At 50.8% G+C, this 18874-nt stretch overlaps 1 protein-coding gene across 2 annotated transcripts in view; it reads left to right on the top strand.

Moving 5' to 3' along the window:
- Positions 1 to 18874, top strand: part of magi3a (membrane associated guanylate kinase, WW and PDZ domain containing 3a) — an 87777-nt gene that overhangs the window by 61866 nt on the left and 7037 nt on the right. For both annotated transcript variants that reach the window (XM_027008475.2, XM_027008476.2), the window contains exons 4-15: positions 213 to 416; positions 2674 to 2842; positions 4421 to 4500; positions 5135 to 5192; positions 7058 to 7173; positions 11232 to 11423; positions 12745 to 13239; positions 15094 to 15125; positions 15567 to 15774; positions 15909 to 16003; positions 16210 to 16402; positions 17093 to 17287. In XM_027008475.2, the coding sequence (XP_026864276.2) occupies positions 213 to 416; positions 2674 to 2842; positions 4421 to 4500; positions 5135 to 5192; positions 7058 to 7173; positions 11232 to 11423; positions 12745 to 13239; positions 15094 to 15125; positions 15567 to 15774; positions 15909 to 16003; positions 16210 to 16402; positions 17093 to 17287 (2037 nt within the window). The remainder of the gene's footprint in view (positions 1 to 212; positions 417 to 2673; positions 2843 to 4420; positions 4501 to 5134; positions 5193 to 7057; positions 7174 to 11231; positions 11424 to 12744; positions 13240 to 15093; positions 15126 to 15566; positions 15775 to 15908; positions 16004 to 16209; positions 16403 to 17092; positions 17288 to 18874) is intronic.

Raw genomic sequence — 18874 nt, forward strand, 5'->3', positions numbered from 1 at the left:
GAGGTAGCAGCAAACGCAAAATGCACACAGCCGTTCTGGAGCTGTGACTCAACTCCAGCCATGACTTGCTGGGCTCAGATTCTATCCAGCAGGAAATCAGTCGAGGTCTGTTGGTGTCCACCTTGCACACACCTTGCACGCATAATAAGGCCCCCAAGTCGGGAACCTCAGCCCGAACAGGGTCTCACACGTGCGCACGTTCTCCTCTGCAGGCAACTACTACGGCACGCCCAAGCCACCCACAGAGCCCAGCCCCGTGCAGCCCGACCTGGTGGACCAGGTGCTGTTCGACGAGGACTTCGATGCTGAGGTGCAGCGCAAGCGCACCACCTCCGTCAGCAAGATGGACCGGAAGGACAGCGCCGCACCCGAGGAAGAGGACGAGGACGACCGGCCCGTGCTGAACGGACTCGCAGGTGAGTCCCGCCTCCCTGAAGCCACAAAGGTTGAACGGTTCTCAACACCCACCTGTCTGCATACACACTACCAGACCAACGTGTCATTGCGGTTCGCAAGGAGATCACCTGATCAAAGTTTGGGCCTTCAGCCAGATGTTTGCCTCCACTTCCCTTGATTGATGTTCATGACCGATCAAAAGCCCACGTCATGTTTTCAGTTAGTGAAAAGTAGTGTCAGTTTGCCTCGAGATAACAAACGTCATATTTGTGTTTTCTCAAGCACATCCTCTCTACTTTAGCATCTTGTCTTTGTTTTTTTTATCCCTTTACTGGATCTCTCCCCAGCTTAAAAAAAACTAAACAAAAAGCAGCCTCAAGCTTATCTGTCCCTGTACGTCAGCTCTAAATAAGACTGATCTATGGAGGTAAACGATTACAGATTAATATCGAGCTGGGCTTATTTGGTAGGGTAAAGTGCCTGGTGATATCTTCTGAGGGACGTCACACCTATTGCACAAGATGCCACTTAATCTCGGACGGGATCGAATGCGGCTGCCGGTGCCGGCGATTCATGCCAGCTGGTTTGGGAGCGCGGAGCTCAGGGAGGAACTCGGCCAAAGCCGTGCCACGCCGGGCCGGAAGAGGGGTGAACTCGGGGGCGAACACTGGTCGCCATGGACGCAATTTCTTCCCCCCCCGGATAAGAGCGAGGAAAGGAGGGTGGGTGGGTGGGCCGCAGACGTCGGAATGACGCAGAGCAGCCGTGGGGTGACGTTGCATCACCCGTCCTTCGATATGATTGGTTATCGTGGGTACCCACACAATACAAGCCTTCATTAGTTCTTTCTGTCGTGTTTTTGTGGGGGGTGATTTATCCCTTCAATAGCTACCGATGACTTCCTGAGTAAAATCTTTATATATATATATAAAATATATAATCACAGTCTGTGATAAATGAATGGCCTGCCAGTTGCATAGATGGCCTACAGGCAGAATCTTTCATTACAACTCTAATGACACTGACATTAAAATAACATTAGCTTCATGCCCGGTCTATTGTTATGAAAATGTGTCTGGTACCACGATTGCCGGCTTTGCCGGTGATGGATCGCGTAACACCCTGGGCTCGGGCCGTGCTGAAGGCCTCCGAACTTTACAGTACACTCCACACCCTCATGCTTGACGCCCCTGAGGATCATCTAAAAGCTTCCCTGCACTCAGTAGACTCGGAACGGAAGTTCTGGATCAGCATTAGTGGTGCGGGACGTGCTGCCAGGTCCAGGTTGGACACGCCTCCACAGAGACGCCCGGTCGTGGGGCGCGAGAGGAAGGGTAAGTGGAGGAACTGGATGCGTCACCCTCCCAAACCCCCGAGGTGACGGAGACTAGGCAGTAGGCTTGGATGGGAGAAGCCAGGCCTCCTGGGCTCAGCTCGAGAGCCTCTTTCTTCCCGGACTAAACCATCCCGGAGCGGTGCTGCGACCCCACCGTATCAGGGTTCTGTACGTATGCTGAGGCCTCTGGTGTACTAGAGCGTGCCTTTGCGTGCACTCACGCTGCCATCTGCCACTTCCTGTTGGTGCTGCACGTGTTGATCCATTCCCTGCAGGTGAAAAACCGGTTGCAGGTGATCAACGGGAAAGTCAGTGCAAGACTGTTGGGTTTCTGATGAAGTGCAGTCGGGTTGGCAATAAGCCAACAGCTTAAGTGACCTCACGTGTGAGTTTATAGGAGTAAACAAGTTTGTGGTTGGTGGATAGCCAATGTCAACCGGACTTCAATGCATCAATCAAATGTCAAGCTAACGTGTATGTTGGAATGAGTTCGCGTACCCAGAGAGTTTGCTCTGGCATGTAGTTGAAGTGTCAACAAAATATCACATGGGCTTTTTTGTGCTTGGCTTTGTCTTTTCATTTGGTCCATGTTATTGCACGTGAACCTCGGTAGATGAAGCACGTTCGCGTCCAGAGGATAAGACAAACTTACACACGCAGATGAATCGAACAGGTTGGGCTGGTTCATGGCTTTTTATATTACAGCTTCGCAGAAGCGTTGGTAAGCCCCGCCCCTGTCTGGGGCACTCCCAGTCCAGCACTGGGCACGCAAATCCTGTCTATCTAGTTTCTCTCTCTCTCTCTCTCTCTCTCTCTCTGTCTGTGTCTCTTTGACCAGCAGACGTCATTTCAGCCTGCTCGATCTGGCTGTAGCATGCTTGGCAACCTTGACACTCTCTCTCTCTCCCTTTCGTCCCGCCCTGACCCCCGGCCGGCCGCAGATCACCGGGAGGGCGCGGAGTGGAGGAAGGCCGTGCCCAGCTACAACCAGGCCAGCGGCGGCGCGGACCCTCGGCCCTGGAGCACGCCACCTCGAGACGAATGCCAGGATCCGCTGCCCAAGAACTGGGAGATGGCCTACACGGAAACGGGCATGGTCTACTTCATCGAGTGAGTGCCCCGCGAGCACTTGGCTGTATTCCAGTCCACTGCTGCCTGCTACTCACTACTGCGAAAGAGTTGAGGTTTACAGTGAGTCTCGGATATAAAGGGGCACCGCTGACGCAATACCCTGTTCCACAGGCAGATATCGATAGCGACGGCCAATTAGTAGGAAATAGTCGATGGTCAGGAAGGGTTGTTAGTCGTTTTGACGGTCTTCCTCCTCCACTAGAGACTCGGTGCGTTATAGATTGTGGGAGGAGGTGTGCTGGTCTTTTTTGTGTCGAAACTGCAGCCATTATTTCAGCTCCGCGTGGGACCGGCGTGTCTGCGACACTTTTAATTAACCGCGGCCACTTCCGCTGAACTCGTGCATCATCCGTCATGAACGGGCACTGCAAAGAGGCAGGGGGTCACACGCCAGCTGGAACACGGCCAACTGGGCCGGCGCTGCTACCGTAAAGGGGCGAAACCCTGTTAACTGTGGGGAGTTAAGGAGAGAGGAACATGGAAATTGAGCCTTTGTGGCATATCTGGCCATCGATACTGTGTTCCTTGGGTTTGTTTACGCTCTAATGTGCAGTGGCTAAATAAACACAGGGCAGGCCGTGGGTTGGTCCAGGCAGGGCGTTGTATAGGTAAGCTACACAAACATGGATGCTGTCATAACTGTCTGTTTTTCAATGTGATTTTTTAAAACGATGTGAAATGTGAAAGGCTGGTTAGCTGTGGGGCTATGCTGGGCAGGACCGGGCTATGTAAACAAGGCTGAGTCATGTTTTACATGATGCATGGTGCCAATGCAAACGACGGAAAAGGTTCTTCCTTGAAATGGTGCTACTGGCGTTTGCTTCAGTGCCAGATCCTGTTCCGTTGTGCGTGACGCTCGGAAAGAGTGGTGAAAAGTGACTTCGCCTCCTTGTTTTCCCGGCCGACAGCGTTTGTGTTGGGAAGTGTGTCCCTAACCCCACAGCAGGCAGTACAGGAGACAGTACGGCAGATCGTAAACATGCGGATGCTCGCCTCGGCTTCTGCCAGAGAGTCTTCGCCCGGCGCCTGAGCCACTGATCCCTCGTTCCACGTCTCTCCCGCAGAGGAGGCCGGGGACGAGTCAGGTATCCCGTTGTCCCAGTGAATCCGCCGCGCCTCTCGTCAGCCCTCGGCGTCCCGCTCTGCGGGAGCATCAGGGCGAGGCAGCCCTCCCGGATCACGCACCCGACCCCCAGGGAAGGCTGCACAAAGCGCAGCTTCTATTTGAAAATAAAAGGAGGTATTCGACGCAGCGTGTTAATGGCAGGGGCTGCCGGGCTTGCGCGAGTGTGACTAGGAATGTGATTGGGAGTAATCCTCTCTGCGCTTGGCTGAGGCCTCACGTCGCTCTGTCTAAGTGCATCTCCCTCACCTGCTGCTGTTATTACTGTGCTGTGGACTATTTGGTTTAGTTGACAATTCAGATATTTATGTAGCCAAGCTTGGCTGAGATGCTGTTTGATGTGCGTTATGTGCGGTTGCTGCCTGTGGTTAAGCCTGTGTGGTTTATGTGAACACTCAGGAGCTCCTAACCGGACGTAGTTTTCCCCTCCACAGTCACAACACAAAGACAACGACGTGGCTGGACCCTCGACTGGCTAAGAGAGCCAAACCTCCAGAGAAGTGTGAGGATGGAGGTGAGATCATTGGGCTTTACACACTCACTCTCTCACTCTCTCACTCTCTCTCTCTCTCTCTCTCTCTTGCATCATCCCTCTCACAGACTTTGTAGGCAATTTGGGAAATCCGCCCCATGTTGACACATACAAACACCCAGACAAATGCACACACTCTATTCCTGGCGTTCCCAGTAAAGCCGATCGGACAGGAGCCGGTGGAGCAGTGAGATGTTCCACTGCACTGACCTGCTTCTCTAATGGTCCTCTGGATAAGACCAGAGCAGAGAGCTCGTCTCCATGGCAATTATTGCGTCCCTCTTATATGAAGTTTGTGCAAGTGTGTACGTGGGTGTCCGTGTGATTGTGCACGCTTGCGTGTGTGTGTGTATGCATCTCTACATATGTGCGTGCGTGTGTGTGTGTGTGTGTGTGTGTGTGTGTGTGTGTATGCAAACTCCTGCAGCTATTGGAATGCGTCTCGCGTCTCCCCTTGGCTTCTGTCCACATCCTGGCCTTCATCCTTCCCTCTAACCCCCTCTCTCCATCGGCATGTCACTGCACATGAACGCAGCGTTAGTTAGCGATGCACCTCGACCCTCTCCAGACGCGCTGGCTGGAAGCTTGCCTGACTGCCCTGTCTGTCGCCCCGCAGAGCTGCCGTACGGATGGGAGAAGATCGAGGACCCACAGTACGGCACCTACTACGTGGAGTAAGTCCCGCACACCCCGTCAGCCACAGAGATGCACCGAGTCTCCTTGACGATTAGGTTAAAAAGAAGAGAGGTTTATAGAACCGGACCCAAAAAAAGCAGGAACACAAGCAAGCCTTTCTCATGTCAGCAGTGAGTTAGGATCGCACCACCTGAGCGCACGGGGCTCTATCCTGGCCGTTTCTCCTGGGCTCCCAGTGGCAGGAGGAATCCAAGGCTCAATGTTTTTGGTGCCATCGTTCTCGGAAAAGCAGCCGTCGGCCAACGAGCGCCGTAGGAAAACGGAGTGTTTTAGCGTTGGGCTCAGAAAAGCTGTTGTGTTGTTTGTCCTGGTTTCTAAGTCTGGCTATGTTTTGTTTTTTGAATGAATGCTCTGTGGTACTGTACCTCATCAGAACACGGCGGGACACGGTGGTAATCAGCTGCCCTCTTTGTCTGGTTTTTTTTAAATATTCCTCTGCTGTCTCTCTCTCTCTCTCTCACACTCACACATGCACACGCAATCTAGACACGCACAATATATACACAGACGCAAACAATATGTACACACACGCACAGAATAGGCAGGCTAGCTCAGAATGATTCACACTGCAAGAGCTCAAATAGTACTCCTCTTAAGCCAAGTCTCTGAAACACACACACACACACCACACGCTAACCATGCAAATGGTGCAGAATCCATTCACATGAAGAGTGCCTACCAGCTCTGGCTAAGACTAGCATGTCCGCCTGCTCCAGCCACACTCACAGAGCAAGGCTGTCCTGTCTGATGTGCACTCACAGCTAGACAGGCAGACACACAGACGAGTGTGTTCCACCGGTCACAGAGGGGAGATTTGCATGGCGAAGCTGCAAGACCAGACATGGCCTGCGCACGTAACAGACAGACGTCGTGTGTTCCTCTTCACTGCGTGTACTCGTAATTATAATTACCCAGCTGACTCCAGCACCAAGCTGGGAGACCAGCTCCAGAATCAGGACCAGAGTCTGCCCAATGTGGGAACTTTGGAAAAGTCCAATTCCGAGGGGCTGTTTTATGACGCTGATGGTCTGTGCTTGTCGGGTGGATGAAATTATTATTTTTTTTGGTAGCAGTAACGTGTGCTTCCTGATGAATTGCGATGAATGGATGGCAGACACATTGCTAAGCTTCTCTCTGTCTGGAGTCCCATCCACCCTACAAAGTCCATGTCCTACGGACAGGAAAACATCTCTAGGGTTCCCTTCTCATACTGGACTGCGGTGGAGCGTTAGCAATCCTAGTATCGCTTAGCGGCTGAGGCTGTTCTGGGCTCTGTACCATTACCTGATCATGTGTTGTAGTCTTTCCCGATCCTGGTAGTGGAATACCGCATGTGGTTTAGATTTTGATATTTTTCATGCTGTTAAATAACCGTATTATAAACTCACCGAATCTTGGGTAATAAGCCAAAACACTAACGTGACTTCCTGGACGAGTGGAACAGCATTTGAAGGTAACCAGTCACAACATACGTTTACGGTTCCTTTTTCCCCTACAAAATCAGGCTGCGAGTTTTTGAAATATGTACGGAATTTGTAAAGCAAGCTGGAAATTTCAAATGAAATTGGCCGGAGTTTACAAAGTTCACCTGATTTCTCATGATTCCCCCATCACGGCTCTCACGGAAGAGAAGGAAAGGAGGGAGGGACAGTAGAGGGACAGTAGAGGGACAGTAGAGGGACACTAGAGGGACACTAGAGGGACAGTAGAGGGACACTAGAGGGACACTAGAGGGACAGTAGAGGGCGCTCCAGGGCTCTGAAATTCAGGCAGCCTGCGCTGAATTCTCTGGGTTGTTGCGGAGGATTAACTCGCACTTTTTTGGCTTCCCGTCTCCCTGCAGTCACATCAGTCAGAAGACCCAGTTTGAGAATCCTGTGCTGGAGGCCAAGAAGAAGCTGGGCCAAGACACGCCCCCAGCCAACCAGCCGGCAGCAGCGGTGGGGGCTCCGCCCATAGGTAACAGCTCCGCCTCCTTCGTCCATCTCTCCACCTCTTCCCCTAACCAGCATTCATTCGTTCATCAATCCTTCAGTGGTTCGTTCGCTCGTTCATCCCCGTCTGTCTTTCGCCTCATCCCTTCATCCATCCATTCGTTTGTTCGTTCACGCGTTCGGTCAGTCACACGTTCGCTTGCCCAACCGCAGCTACTCGGAGCCTGCAGCGATTTTGACCCCAGACAGCGTTCATTATCGGACGCTCTGCACAATTATTGCTGTGGAGATGGAAAATGCACCGTGGGTGTGCAGAAGGGAGGGGGATGGTGGGGGGGGTACCGAGGATGGGCCGCACAGCCTCCGGCCAGAATGCTGTAATTACCCCAATGTCAAAAGCACAAGTGCTTTTATTGCCACTCAATTATTTTTTCAGTACAGACAAATAACTGAGCTGGACGCTGTGGATTATATCAGTAAATTCTCTCGAGCCCGCTGCCGAGGTCAGCATGATGACCTGGGCGGGGACGGATCAGCACCGATGCTTTCCGCCGTTAACCCGGCTGGTTTCAGCCGCCTGGTTTTGACCGTCTCGTCTTAAGTGGCGGCGGGCGAACGCGAACACGGCCCCGCCCTCATGCTCGGAAGACCGAGGTAACTGTTTAATACAGCACGCGTGCTCTTAAAACGAACATAAATAAAAACGCCAAACAGATTGTCTTGCTGTTAAAGAGGAGCGATTGCCCCGTCCGGAAAGCACAAACGTGTGACCGAACAGAGGTGTTCATCGAGCCTCCGGCACGCCTGTCTGTTTGGCTGGCGCGGCGTTTCCCATGTGACATGGATGCAGTGCGAGCCGAGTGGCTTAGGAAGTGTTAGGTCATGAGAGTAGTGCTGCAATAAAAATGTTAAAATAAAATAAAAATAAACACCGGGGCATTCAAGCTCACTTGAATGGTAATTCAAACATATGGGACTCGAGCGTGTGAGAGAAAGTGTTTGCGTGTGTGTGTGTGTGTGTGTGTGTGTGTGTGTGTGTTTATGCGTGATTACGCACCCCCTTCTGCCCACGTGTGTGTGTGTGCGCTCACATTCCACTGTGGCACTTGTTTTGCAGTATCGATTTCACATTACTCAAGCCTCCTCCGTCTCCTCTGGCAACTCTGAAACCCAATGCAAGCCTCCATGCACCCCTCCCTCGCTCTCGCGCTCCAAATCCCTCTGTCTTTCTCACCGCCCTTTCTCGCGTCTCTCTTCTGCGCTTTTGTGACCTCATCGAGACCTGACCGCATCAGCGGTGCCTGGCCAGAACCCGTTGGGCCCATGTTAGGGGCGGTACTGCAGTGGGACCGGGCAGGGCAGTGCTTAGCTAGCACTCTGCCCTTCTTTAGAGTCATCCACTGCTGATACTCTAGAGGCACAGTAGACACACACACACACACACACACACACACACACACACACACACACACACACACACACACACACACACACAGAGAGAGAGAAAGAGAGAGAGAGAGATCTTTTATTTTTTGAGGCCAGTCAGAAGCAGGTTTGACTATTGACTAACGTGGCTTATCTAGGCCCGATAACAATTACAGTCAATTGCCATGCGAAAATTGCCATTCTTTACTTTAACCACATGAATTTCAAATCTAGTGTGCTGAACCACAAAGCCAAAGAGAGAATAAATTACTTAGACTGCACTGCTCTTTTGTAAATGCACTGTTTTTAAGCATTGACCTCCCCAACACACACACACACACACCGCTCACACCCTGCTATGCTTAATCGCTAACATTTATAATCAGTCCTCCTTGAGAGACACACACATGCACACCCTTTGTGATGAGTTAATCAAGCAGACATAAACATCATTCCCCCACCGCCGCTTCACATTCGATGGCAGTCACAGATCTCGGACGGAAACGCGAGGCTCAGGCGTGCGCGAGACATGCCGCTGCTGCCACTTTCGTGCCCGTCCATGCGCAGGTCACGTATGTGATCACGCCGACATGGCCTCGTGTCGCGACAACCGGTTTTGGGGCCATAGATGACCCCTGCAAGCCCGAGGGCTGACCTCGAAACCCCAGGCTTTGGGGCTGACCTCGGGACAGCGCGCTGCGTCCTTCGGCTTTAGCCTTCACTTGGACGCGGCATCCAAGACTGATCTCGGGCCAGAACCCACGCTCGTTTTTCAGCCGTTCAGGTCACCGAGAAGCGGGCATGCACTTCTCTAGCGGTGTGCTCAGCCTCCGGAATGTTTTCCTCCAGTTCGCAGACGCAAAGATGTGCCGTGAAGGTTTCTCTCCTTTTATTTGTGCCAGGAGATGTCGCTGTTCTTTGTGTGTGTGAGCTAGGGTGTGTGCCTGCGCCTGTGTTCATGTAGGTGGGTAGGTGGGGGTGTGCTTCTGATTTTAGTCAGTCCCCTGCACACTATATATTGGAGTCTGAAATGCATTCTTTTCCCCCAGGAAATGAGACATGCGCTCGGCGGATCGCGGAAGGGATGCTTAAAAATCAAATGATTAATATTGAATGTGGTAAATCATTGGGTTCACAGTGTAAACTAGGTCTGCCGTCCTGCATATTGATGGAGAGCTGTTGTCCATTTGCGAGACTAAAATCCATTTCAGGCTGGTATTGGCCAAATTCACTGGTGAGCCCAGTCATACCATCGGAATTGAATGATGTCCGGCCAAGAAATGACTGAGTTCTGCATCATTCTGTCTGTAAAATGTATCAATTCAGGACACCAAACACATTTTTGATATTTATACAATTATTGCAAATGCAAACCTGGGACAGTCTGATCACCTCACGTTGTTCTCGGTCGCCTAAGTATGTCACTCATCAGGCGTGTGTCAACATTAACAAGGGCAGTTAAAGTGTAGCCAGTAGCAGCTGTCTCCCTCCTAGAGCTGCAACGACTCTCACACGCCCACACGATTTATATCAGCTCCTGTACCGACCATGTCACCTCCTGTCAAATACGTCAAAATCGTTCCGGTCGGAAGCCCTAGAGGAACTGGCGAGGTCCTTCTACCACTGGACTCATGTGCCGCTGTGCTCAGCTCTGGTGACGCTGAAGCCTACGGCTCACCCTGGGCCGACCTGCAGAGTAACATCAGGAACCAACGCTCGACACTGAAAAAATGGATGAGCTCCATGTGGACTACCAGAAAAGCAAAACCCGCGCACGCTCCGCTGTCCGCACCAGCGGGGCCGAAGCGTCAGGTTCCCTTCCATTATAGGGTTAAGAGATCCAGGTTTCTGCTATTGCGCAAGTGTAAGGGGAGGTCACACTAAATATTTGCCACTGTAGCCTGTAAAAGCTTGTTTGTTTGTGATATTTTTGTTTTCTGTTTCTTTCTACAGCAAATAAGTTTATAATATGTATATATTATATAATGGTGTGTGTGTGTGTGTGTGTGCTAACTTCTGGTCGATGCTAACTGCATTTCGTGGCCATGTACTTGTACTGAGCAATCCACACATCCATCCATCACTTGCATGTTATCCAAATCAAGAATCTATTTACCATGTATGTTAACACTGAGATATTTCCTGGTTCAAGTGTCACATTGAGATTGACACTAGAATAAATACCAGGTCCCAATAAAATTTAAAAAGGAAATAAATTATAACCTGCTAGTTAAGGAAATCGGCTGAGAAAACGGACGGCTTTACATATGAAGATTACACGAACACTAACGATCATTTCTTAAAAACCTGGAAAACCTTTCACTCATGTTTAGAAATTGGTCTGGGAGGTTATATGTTATGGTACTTCATGGACCCACAAATCTTACACTGGTCGGGGGGAAAAAAAATCTCTTTAAATTAAATGTCTACAAAGTGCTGTTAAAGTATTTATTTAGGAGTCATTAATTGAGTAATTGTGGAGCCATTACTGTGCTGCTGAGTTCGTAATGTGTGAGCAGTAGTTGATGAACTGAGTGATGGACGAGCTGGAATAATTCACGCACGCTGATATTTACAGCTCTGCCACGTTGCTTCATTCTGTCACCATCTCTATTTGCTTTGTCCCCTACTCTCCCTCTCGCTCGCTCTCTCTCTCAGAGGAAGCCGCCCTGAGGGGATTTACACGTGACCCCTCCCAGCTGCAGGGGGCGATATTGCGAACGGCCCTGAAGAAGAGTGCCCAGGGCTTTGGCTTCACCATTATTGGCGGTGACCGACCCGAAGAGTTCCTCCAGGTGAAGAATGTCCTGAGGGACGGCCCCGCTGCGCAGGACAACAAGATCGCCCCCGGTGCGTGTGGCTCCCTGTGTTTGCCGCTGACACAGTTGCCCGGGTTACATCTCGCTAGGAAACGCCACTCCTTCACGTCGCCAGCAAGCCCATCAAGTGGCAGGTTTTTTTTATACCGTGGCCTCAAGCAGGGCGTCGTTAAATGGGCGTTTAAACACGGGGATATCGGCATAGCTATCAACCCTGAGGTCCGCCGTGTTTAAATGCCAAAGCAGTTTGCGTTTGTAAAAATGGGATGCGAGGTCAAGCCAGTTCTGAAACTCCATCATAAAGTCCACATTCGGGAAAACCCGGGGGGGGGTCCGTTAGTAACCGTTGCCGAGCCGTTCACACTCTCCCGAGCCATGCCGCACAGGAAAGCTCTGTCAGAAGCAGCCGGATAACAAGCCGTGGCGGCTGTACTCTAAGCCTCCATGGTTCCTGGCGCTGTGCCAGATGGGGTTCTGAGGGTGCCCCTGGGCACCATGCCCCGGGCGTGTGTCTGTGTATGTGTGCGCACGCCGGCACCAGGGGAACTGGCATTATAACGGAGGCACATTTGTGCAGTAATTGCCGTGGGCCAACACGCTCCAGCCCTGGTTCCGAAAGGAAGGAGCGTACGCCGCGCTGCTCCCGGCCCTGGGAGACAGCAGGCCCCACATCTCATCGAGAGGATTTGAATGAAATGTAAATTTGATTCTAAATTAGCACTCGGGGCCGCGTGTCCAGTAACAGCAGGAGAGTGCTCATGTTGCATTATTAAGAATGAAGACAGATCTGATGTATCGCAAATGTCACTGTACCCACAAGTTGTTCTTTACAAGTCAACAAAAATATGTCGATTACGAACTTGTAATTGCGTTCCAGACACTGCTAATGTGACGCATATCATTATGATGAGCTAAATTTCACATAAATGAATAAGCTGTTTTTATTTAGTGCCATAATGAGCCTACTTGGGTTAGTACTTGTGTTCTGCGTGACAGAACTTGTTGCTATCCGAGGGGACATTAGTCTGCAGAAAGCTCGACCCGTGGGGACCCCTCTCCCTCTGGCAAGTCTTGCCCAGGATTAATAGGGTGCAGATGGGGGTACTAGGTGCTGTGCACCCTACCAGCCTCTCACTACCTGCAGGCTCGGAGTGGAAGGTGTGGGCGGAGCAGAGCCCGTCAACGGGCGGAGCTAAATCGACACTCGTCATGCAGGCAACAGCGGGAGGGAGGGAGCCGCTTGTGTTGAGATGACGGAGTAAACAAACAAGCAAAGAGAACGTTGGCCTCGTCGAGCCGCGTTTTCAGCGGTGTTTCCGTTTGGAGGCTGATGCCCCTTTCCTGTTCACCAGGGGACGTGATCGTGGACATCAACGGCACGTGCACGCTGGGGAAGACTCACGCCGACGTGGTGCAGATGTTCCAGTCCATCGGCGTGGGCCAGTACGTGGACATGGCCCTGTGTCGCGGCTATCCGCTGCCGGACGACTCCGAGGCCAGCGAGGAGACGGGCGCAGGAGAGAGCGGCCTGGCGGTGGCAGACGGCCCCGCCCCGCGGCCCGGCGAGGACAGCAGGCAGGGCGAACCCACGCTGCTGCAGCCCGAGCTGGTGAGCGTGCCGCTGGTGAAGGGGCCCGGCGGGTTCGGCTTCGCCATCGCCGATTGCCCGCTCGGCCAGAAGGTGAAGATGATCCTGGACGCGCAGTGGTGCCGCGGCCTGCTGAAGGGCGACGTCATCAAGGAGATCAACCGGCGGAACGTGCAGACGCTAAGCCACGCTCAGGTGGTGGACATCCTCAAGGATCTCCCCGTCGGCGCTGAGGTCAGCTTGCTTGTGCTCCGTGGAGGTGAGTGAGAGGACTTGTGAGTGAACCACCCCCACCCCCTTGCAGGACTGTGAAAATGTGGTAGACATGACAGGAACATAGTCAGCAAAGGAAAATGTGAGAGAGAGAGAGAGAGAGAGAGAGAGAGAGAGAGCTGACAGCATGAGGAATGAGTGGGAGAGACAAATGGGTGACAATGAACAGTGCCGAGGCAGATGTGTAGTGCATGTGTATGTACACGAGAGAGAAAAAAGATTGTGAAACCATTAAGAGAGCAGAACTAACCCATCCTATTAGCGCGCCGAAGCTGGTGAAGTGTCATAGCAGATGCATCTCTCTCCGCGGCCGCACAATACCTGCAGAGCACAATGCCGTGCAAGACCAGAATGGCAGCCTAGTGAGCCCAGTTAGAGCTGGTTGCCAGGGCAATGGTGCAATTACAACATTCGCAATGGTAATGGCGTAGTTGAGAAATGCTGTATCAAGTACATCCATATGCCTAATTAGAGTGAAAACAGGGCTAATATTATGCTTGAGGTGTGGAACCGTTGTAACCTGAGCTTTCCTACTGATAGGTGATCTCAGAGCTTGTGCTGTGGAGATCGGAAGTCAGCTGCTGTAACTCTGCCAAGCTGAGTCTGAGTCTAGGGGAAAAGATTTCAGAAGTGGGAGTGAGTCTGCCTCACTCACCCCGCCTCCCCGAACAGAGGGTCCTGGCTCCTGCTCTTGCGCACAATGGCTTCGGGATCAGAGGCTGCGTGTCTGTTTGTCCTCTAGTCCACATACATGGTGGAATTATGGAAGAAAGACATTATAATGGCCGCTTTCAAGAAAATGCTGCTTTCACCTTATTTTCCTTTTCAAGCCTAAGTGGGTACAAGCTGAGTGTTTCTACCGAGAAGAGAAACTGTTTCACTAAAGGGCTCTACTTTTTTTTTTTTTTTTTTTTAAGTTTTGTTGATAAAGTAACTAGTGTGAGGTACGGCATAAAGACTTTGATATCCTTCCACAGCGGGGCTGACTGCTTCGTGCGGCGCTGGTCCTGTCATTACATTCTCCTCAGAGACGGGCGTTCTCGTTGGAATTCCGTACGGCCGCGTTTCGGCCCCGCGGTTTGAAGTGAGAGCGATTGTTTTCCAGGCTCTTTTGGCGGCACTGGATGCGAACGGCAGTCAAAACAAGTCGATTGACTTTCTACCCACTCCAACATTTACATACACAATTACTCAACCACAAAAATCTCACTCCTATACATGGCCTCTTCCGTTTTCTCTCGCACAGGTACACACACGCCAACAACACAGAATTCCGCAGCCCTACCGGACAGCCAGTCAGTCTAGTGCTGTGCAAATTGTGATTTCTCCTTCACTGTCACTTTAACGGCATCAAACAAACCGTCTTCATGGAGTACGCTGCCCCCTAGTGGGTATTTCTCTTACTGTACTGTTATGCGACACTGGCATTACACCACCAATCTTCCAGTGCCTATTAGCCCGTGGCACAGGACTGGTCTCTGCGAGACTGAGTTTGGGGTTTGGCCTCTGGGGTTTGTACAGAAGGCTGTCCCGCAGCGAGCATAACCGACTAATGGCTGTGCTGGCAGCGGACGGGAACTGGGAGTGCTGGCTCCATTAGATCCTCATGGTAGCGTCACCAGCGCTTCTGGGTGTAGTTTTTTTTTTTTAGCTCGTGCGGTAAATGCTCCCCGTGTGCCTAATTCCCAAGTGTTTAGTCATGGAACGTTCCTGCCTAATCGTCTGTTCTTCCTCCCCTTCTCTCCTGCTCTCTTATTCTGCCCCTGTGTACCGTGTCTACCTCTATCTCTCACCCTCTCCCTCCCTGCTTCTCTCTCTTTCTCATTACCCCCCGCCGCAGGTCAGACGTCTCCCATAAAGTCTCTGAAACCGGTAAGTTAAGATAATCGCTTCTAATTACAGCACCGTCGGGAATACGCACGCACGGCAACTAAGCCGCGGGGTTCCATCGGCACAGCCTCCTAGCATTATTCACCCAGCCGGGAGTCCGGGCCTTCCAGGGACACCACAGACGGGCCCCTCGAACGCCGACAGGTCTCGTCACGGGGCAATTAGCCCACGTCTGGGGCTGGGTCGCGGGAGTGCTCTGACATCACGGTCTGTGGGTGCAGGCTTTGATCACGGTTTAATTAGTCTGACTCGACTGAGGCAGCTGCGGGTGGATTCCAGATAACGGGGAATGCCGGAAGATTGTTATGCAGCAAGTTTCTGAGATGGTGTTTTGATGGAACTGTAGAGACGGACCTTTTCTGAGCTACATGAACAGACTGTGTGTGTGTGCGTGTGTGCGTGTGCGTGTGCGTGTTATGCTAGTGTGCCACAACTGTGCCAATTCCACAGAAGCAGGAGGTGGCCGCTAACGCACCGAACGCAGCTGTTGCAGTAGGCATGGAAAACCTGAGTCCGGCTGAGCCAATCCCACAGTCACTCCCCTTCCCCCCCAACGTGGTACGTTCCAGCTCGCCCAAACTGGACCCGTCTGAGCTCTACCTTAAGTCAAAGGCCATGCTGGAGAACAAGCGTGAGTTTTACACACGCACGCGTACGCGCACACACGTACATCTGAACCATGCAGGCATAAGGTATTGGCTCACAGTGGTGCATGATGCCACCTGACTTCCCCTCACTCCCTGTTCTGTCTGCTCGAACCCACAGCTGCCAACACCAAGGACCTAGACGTGTTCATTAAGAGGAACCAGGAGTCGGGCTTTGGGTTCAGAGTGCTGGGTGGAGAAGGACCCGATCAGCCAGTGAGTTCTTTCCTGCCCTCCTCGATTATAAACATGCCACGTAATTACCGGCGTTAATCTCCGAGCGCATGCGGCAAATGCTAACGTACGAAGCCCGATCTGGTCAGACGTAACTTTTATTATTGTCACGGAAGCGTAGAAAGTCCAGTTTTGAAATGTGGCACCTCTCCCCTCCGCCCCCGCCTCCCCTCCACCTCCTCCGTCAGGTGTACATCGGCGCCATCGTTCCGCTGGGGGCGGCGGAGAAGGATGGGCGGCTGCGAGCGGGCGACGAGCTCATGTGCATCGATGGCGTGCCTGTGAAAGGGAAGTCGCATAAGCAGGTGCTGGAGCTCATGACCATCGCCGCACGCAACGGCCAGGTCCTCCTTACTGTGCGCCGGAAGCTAGCCTACGCAGGTGCGTGCTTGTGTGTGCGCGTGCATACGCGCGTGTGTGTGCGTGTGCATACGTGTGCGCGCATACGTGCGTGTGTGCTTGGATTTCATACTCGTAGTGTAAAGCTGACAGGAAGATAGCAGATGGTGTCACTGTGAATGGTCCCTCTGATAGCCGAAATGGCCTTAACACTGATGTCCATAAAGAGCCCCCGTGAGAACCATTCCTGCTGTGGGTCAGAAATGAAGAACTGACTATAAAATGACGTATCGGATTTTACAGCTCTGCGGATCCTATCGCAATCGGTATTGTGTGTCAACAAAACTTGATAACACAGGGGCGCACTGTAAAGGAGGTTGGAAAAACTCTTTACTGAGCTTAGCACAGACGGGTTAATGACTCGGATTACTTTTGTATCTTTGATTCTAGTTCAGTGTTTAGAGCTTAACAGTGAACTGGCACCTTTCAAAAAACTGCAAAAATATATGAATGGGATTGCAAAAAGAGTGCAAGAAACAAAACAAAAAAAATGCTTTCACAGATACATTCAATGCTGTGGGATTTATAAATTGTACATTGTTATGGTGGACAGCACTGTCCAATTTCCATATAGATTGCCCCTATTACAAAACGGTCTAAGGTTTACGTGCCAGTAATCCTGAACTAATGGCCTCCAGTGCTCTGAAGATGGGTGTTATGTTTGTTTGGAAGGATCAGACGGAAGGGAGGACGATGGCAGCCACTCCTACGGCAACCCCCCCCAGGTTAACGGCTCCCACAGGGTCCCGGCCACAGAGGGCCCCGGCCCGATCCAGCCGGAGCCCTACGACATCACTCTGCAGCGCAAAGAGAACGAAGGCTTTGGCTTCGTCATCCTCACCTCGAAGAACAAGCCACCACCCGGAGGTGAGAAAGACGCAGACACGTGAGGAGAACTCCTCTTCATCTGGCTGGACCTCCTGCCTCGCTCCTATCCCCTGTCCAGACAGCCTTCATCTTTCCTCGTCTTCTTCAGGCAGCCTTGTGGACTGGCTCGACAGCCAAAGATTACATTCATGAAGACAGCAGGGTAGAGGAGCCTTAATGTGATTATCATTGGCTCACTGACTAAACCAGCAGTGTAGACAGTTGTGTGTGTGTGGAATTATGCAACAATGGGAAAAGATATAAAACATTTGAGAATGTAAATTATTTCTGTTGTTGTTGTTAGCCATGGCAAGTTAAAGTTGGATCTAAAAAGTGAAAGGCTTACCCTAAAGGCTTGTTTTAGATTTATTTATCTAATTGATTAATTGATTGATTTTTTAAAAACCTTATTTCTCCAATTAAGGACACACATCTTTGTGTAGAAATGTTAAGGTCTTATAGCCATTTTTAACGTTTTTAATAAATTTTCAATTACAGTTGATGAGTTTAATTGGGGCACCACCCTGATCAACAGGGAAACTGTATTATGTTTAATTCATTCATTAACGATTAATAATACAGTCTCAGCCCATGAAAGTGCCAAATCGATACGTGATTATTTCTCGTCTACCAAATGTTAGAACATCACTCTTGACTCGCAGGTGTAATAACTAAGGGACGCTTAGGAAAAACAGTCTACTAATCACCAGGAGTGTCGAGTTCACTAGCATAACTACAATCATAACAATGCACCCCAGTGAAAATGAACACAAATGATTCCTGGCGGATAAAGATGGCTCATTAGGTTAATAAAGAACAGAGAAAGGAGAACCAGATGGGTAGTCTACTCATCAGCCAGCAAGACCAACAGAAAGTCATAGAGTTAAAGCCAGCAGCGCAATGAGACTCCATCCTTCGTCAACACGACCAGGCACTTTTGTTTGATATAAGCTGTGATGAGCAAATTCTGACTAATACATCTATGATGAGATATTAGTAAAGTAATAAAGAAAAAAAATGTGAAAAATAAAACTATTTTAAAAATAAACTAGGATGACGTGAGATTCAAGTCTAACTTCATAACGAGAGGTTACTGACTTAGTCTAGAAAATGAAACGTTGAAGTTTTTGTCTCCCCTCAGAACAGAACAGAAAAATGAAACAATAGTTATTTATCAAATAACAGAAGCAGACGTCACAATTTGGAGATTATATTAAAATGACTACAAATTACTGAGCGATTGTCATTTGACATCATAGTAGGTTAAATGGCATGTTGTTACTTTGAACATATTTCTGAGGGATGAGAAAAGCTGGTTGTCCTGGTAAGTGTTTGAGTCTGATAGAATTTATGGTCACAGTCCCTTGAAGCATAACCAGGCTGGTAAGAGCTTCTCGCATTCCAATCTGTGGGTTTTACGACACCTAAGTAGAGGGGGAATGGTCAGAAAGCTAGGCCAGCGTGATAATCTTGGCTGTTTACAGCCCCAGAGGGGTCCTGGGCTGAGAGAAGGCCCATCCTGTCAGGCGAATAATTTGTAGTTTATCTTCACTACAGCCTGGTGTTTGTTGCACACCCAGCCAACCT

This window comes from Electrophorus electricus, chromosome 22, assembly GCF_013358815.1.
Source record: "Electrophorus electricus isolate fEleEle1 chromosome 22, fEleEle1.pri, whole genome shotgun sequence".
Classification (NCBI taxonomy): Eukaryota; Metazoa; Chordata; class Actinopteri; order Gymnotiformes; family Gymnotidae; genus Electrophorus; species Electrophorus electricus.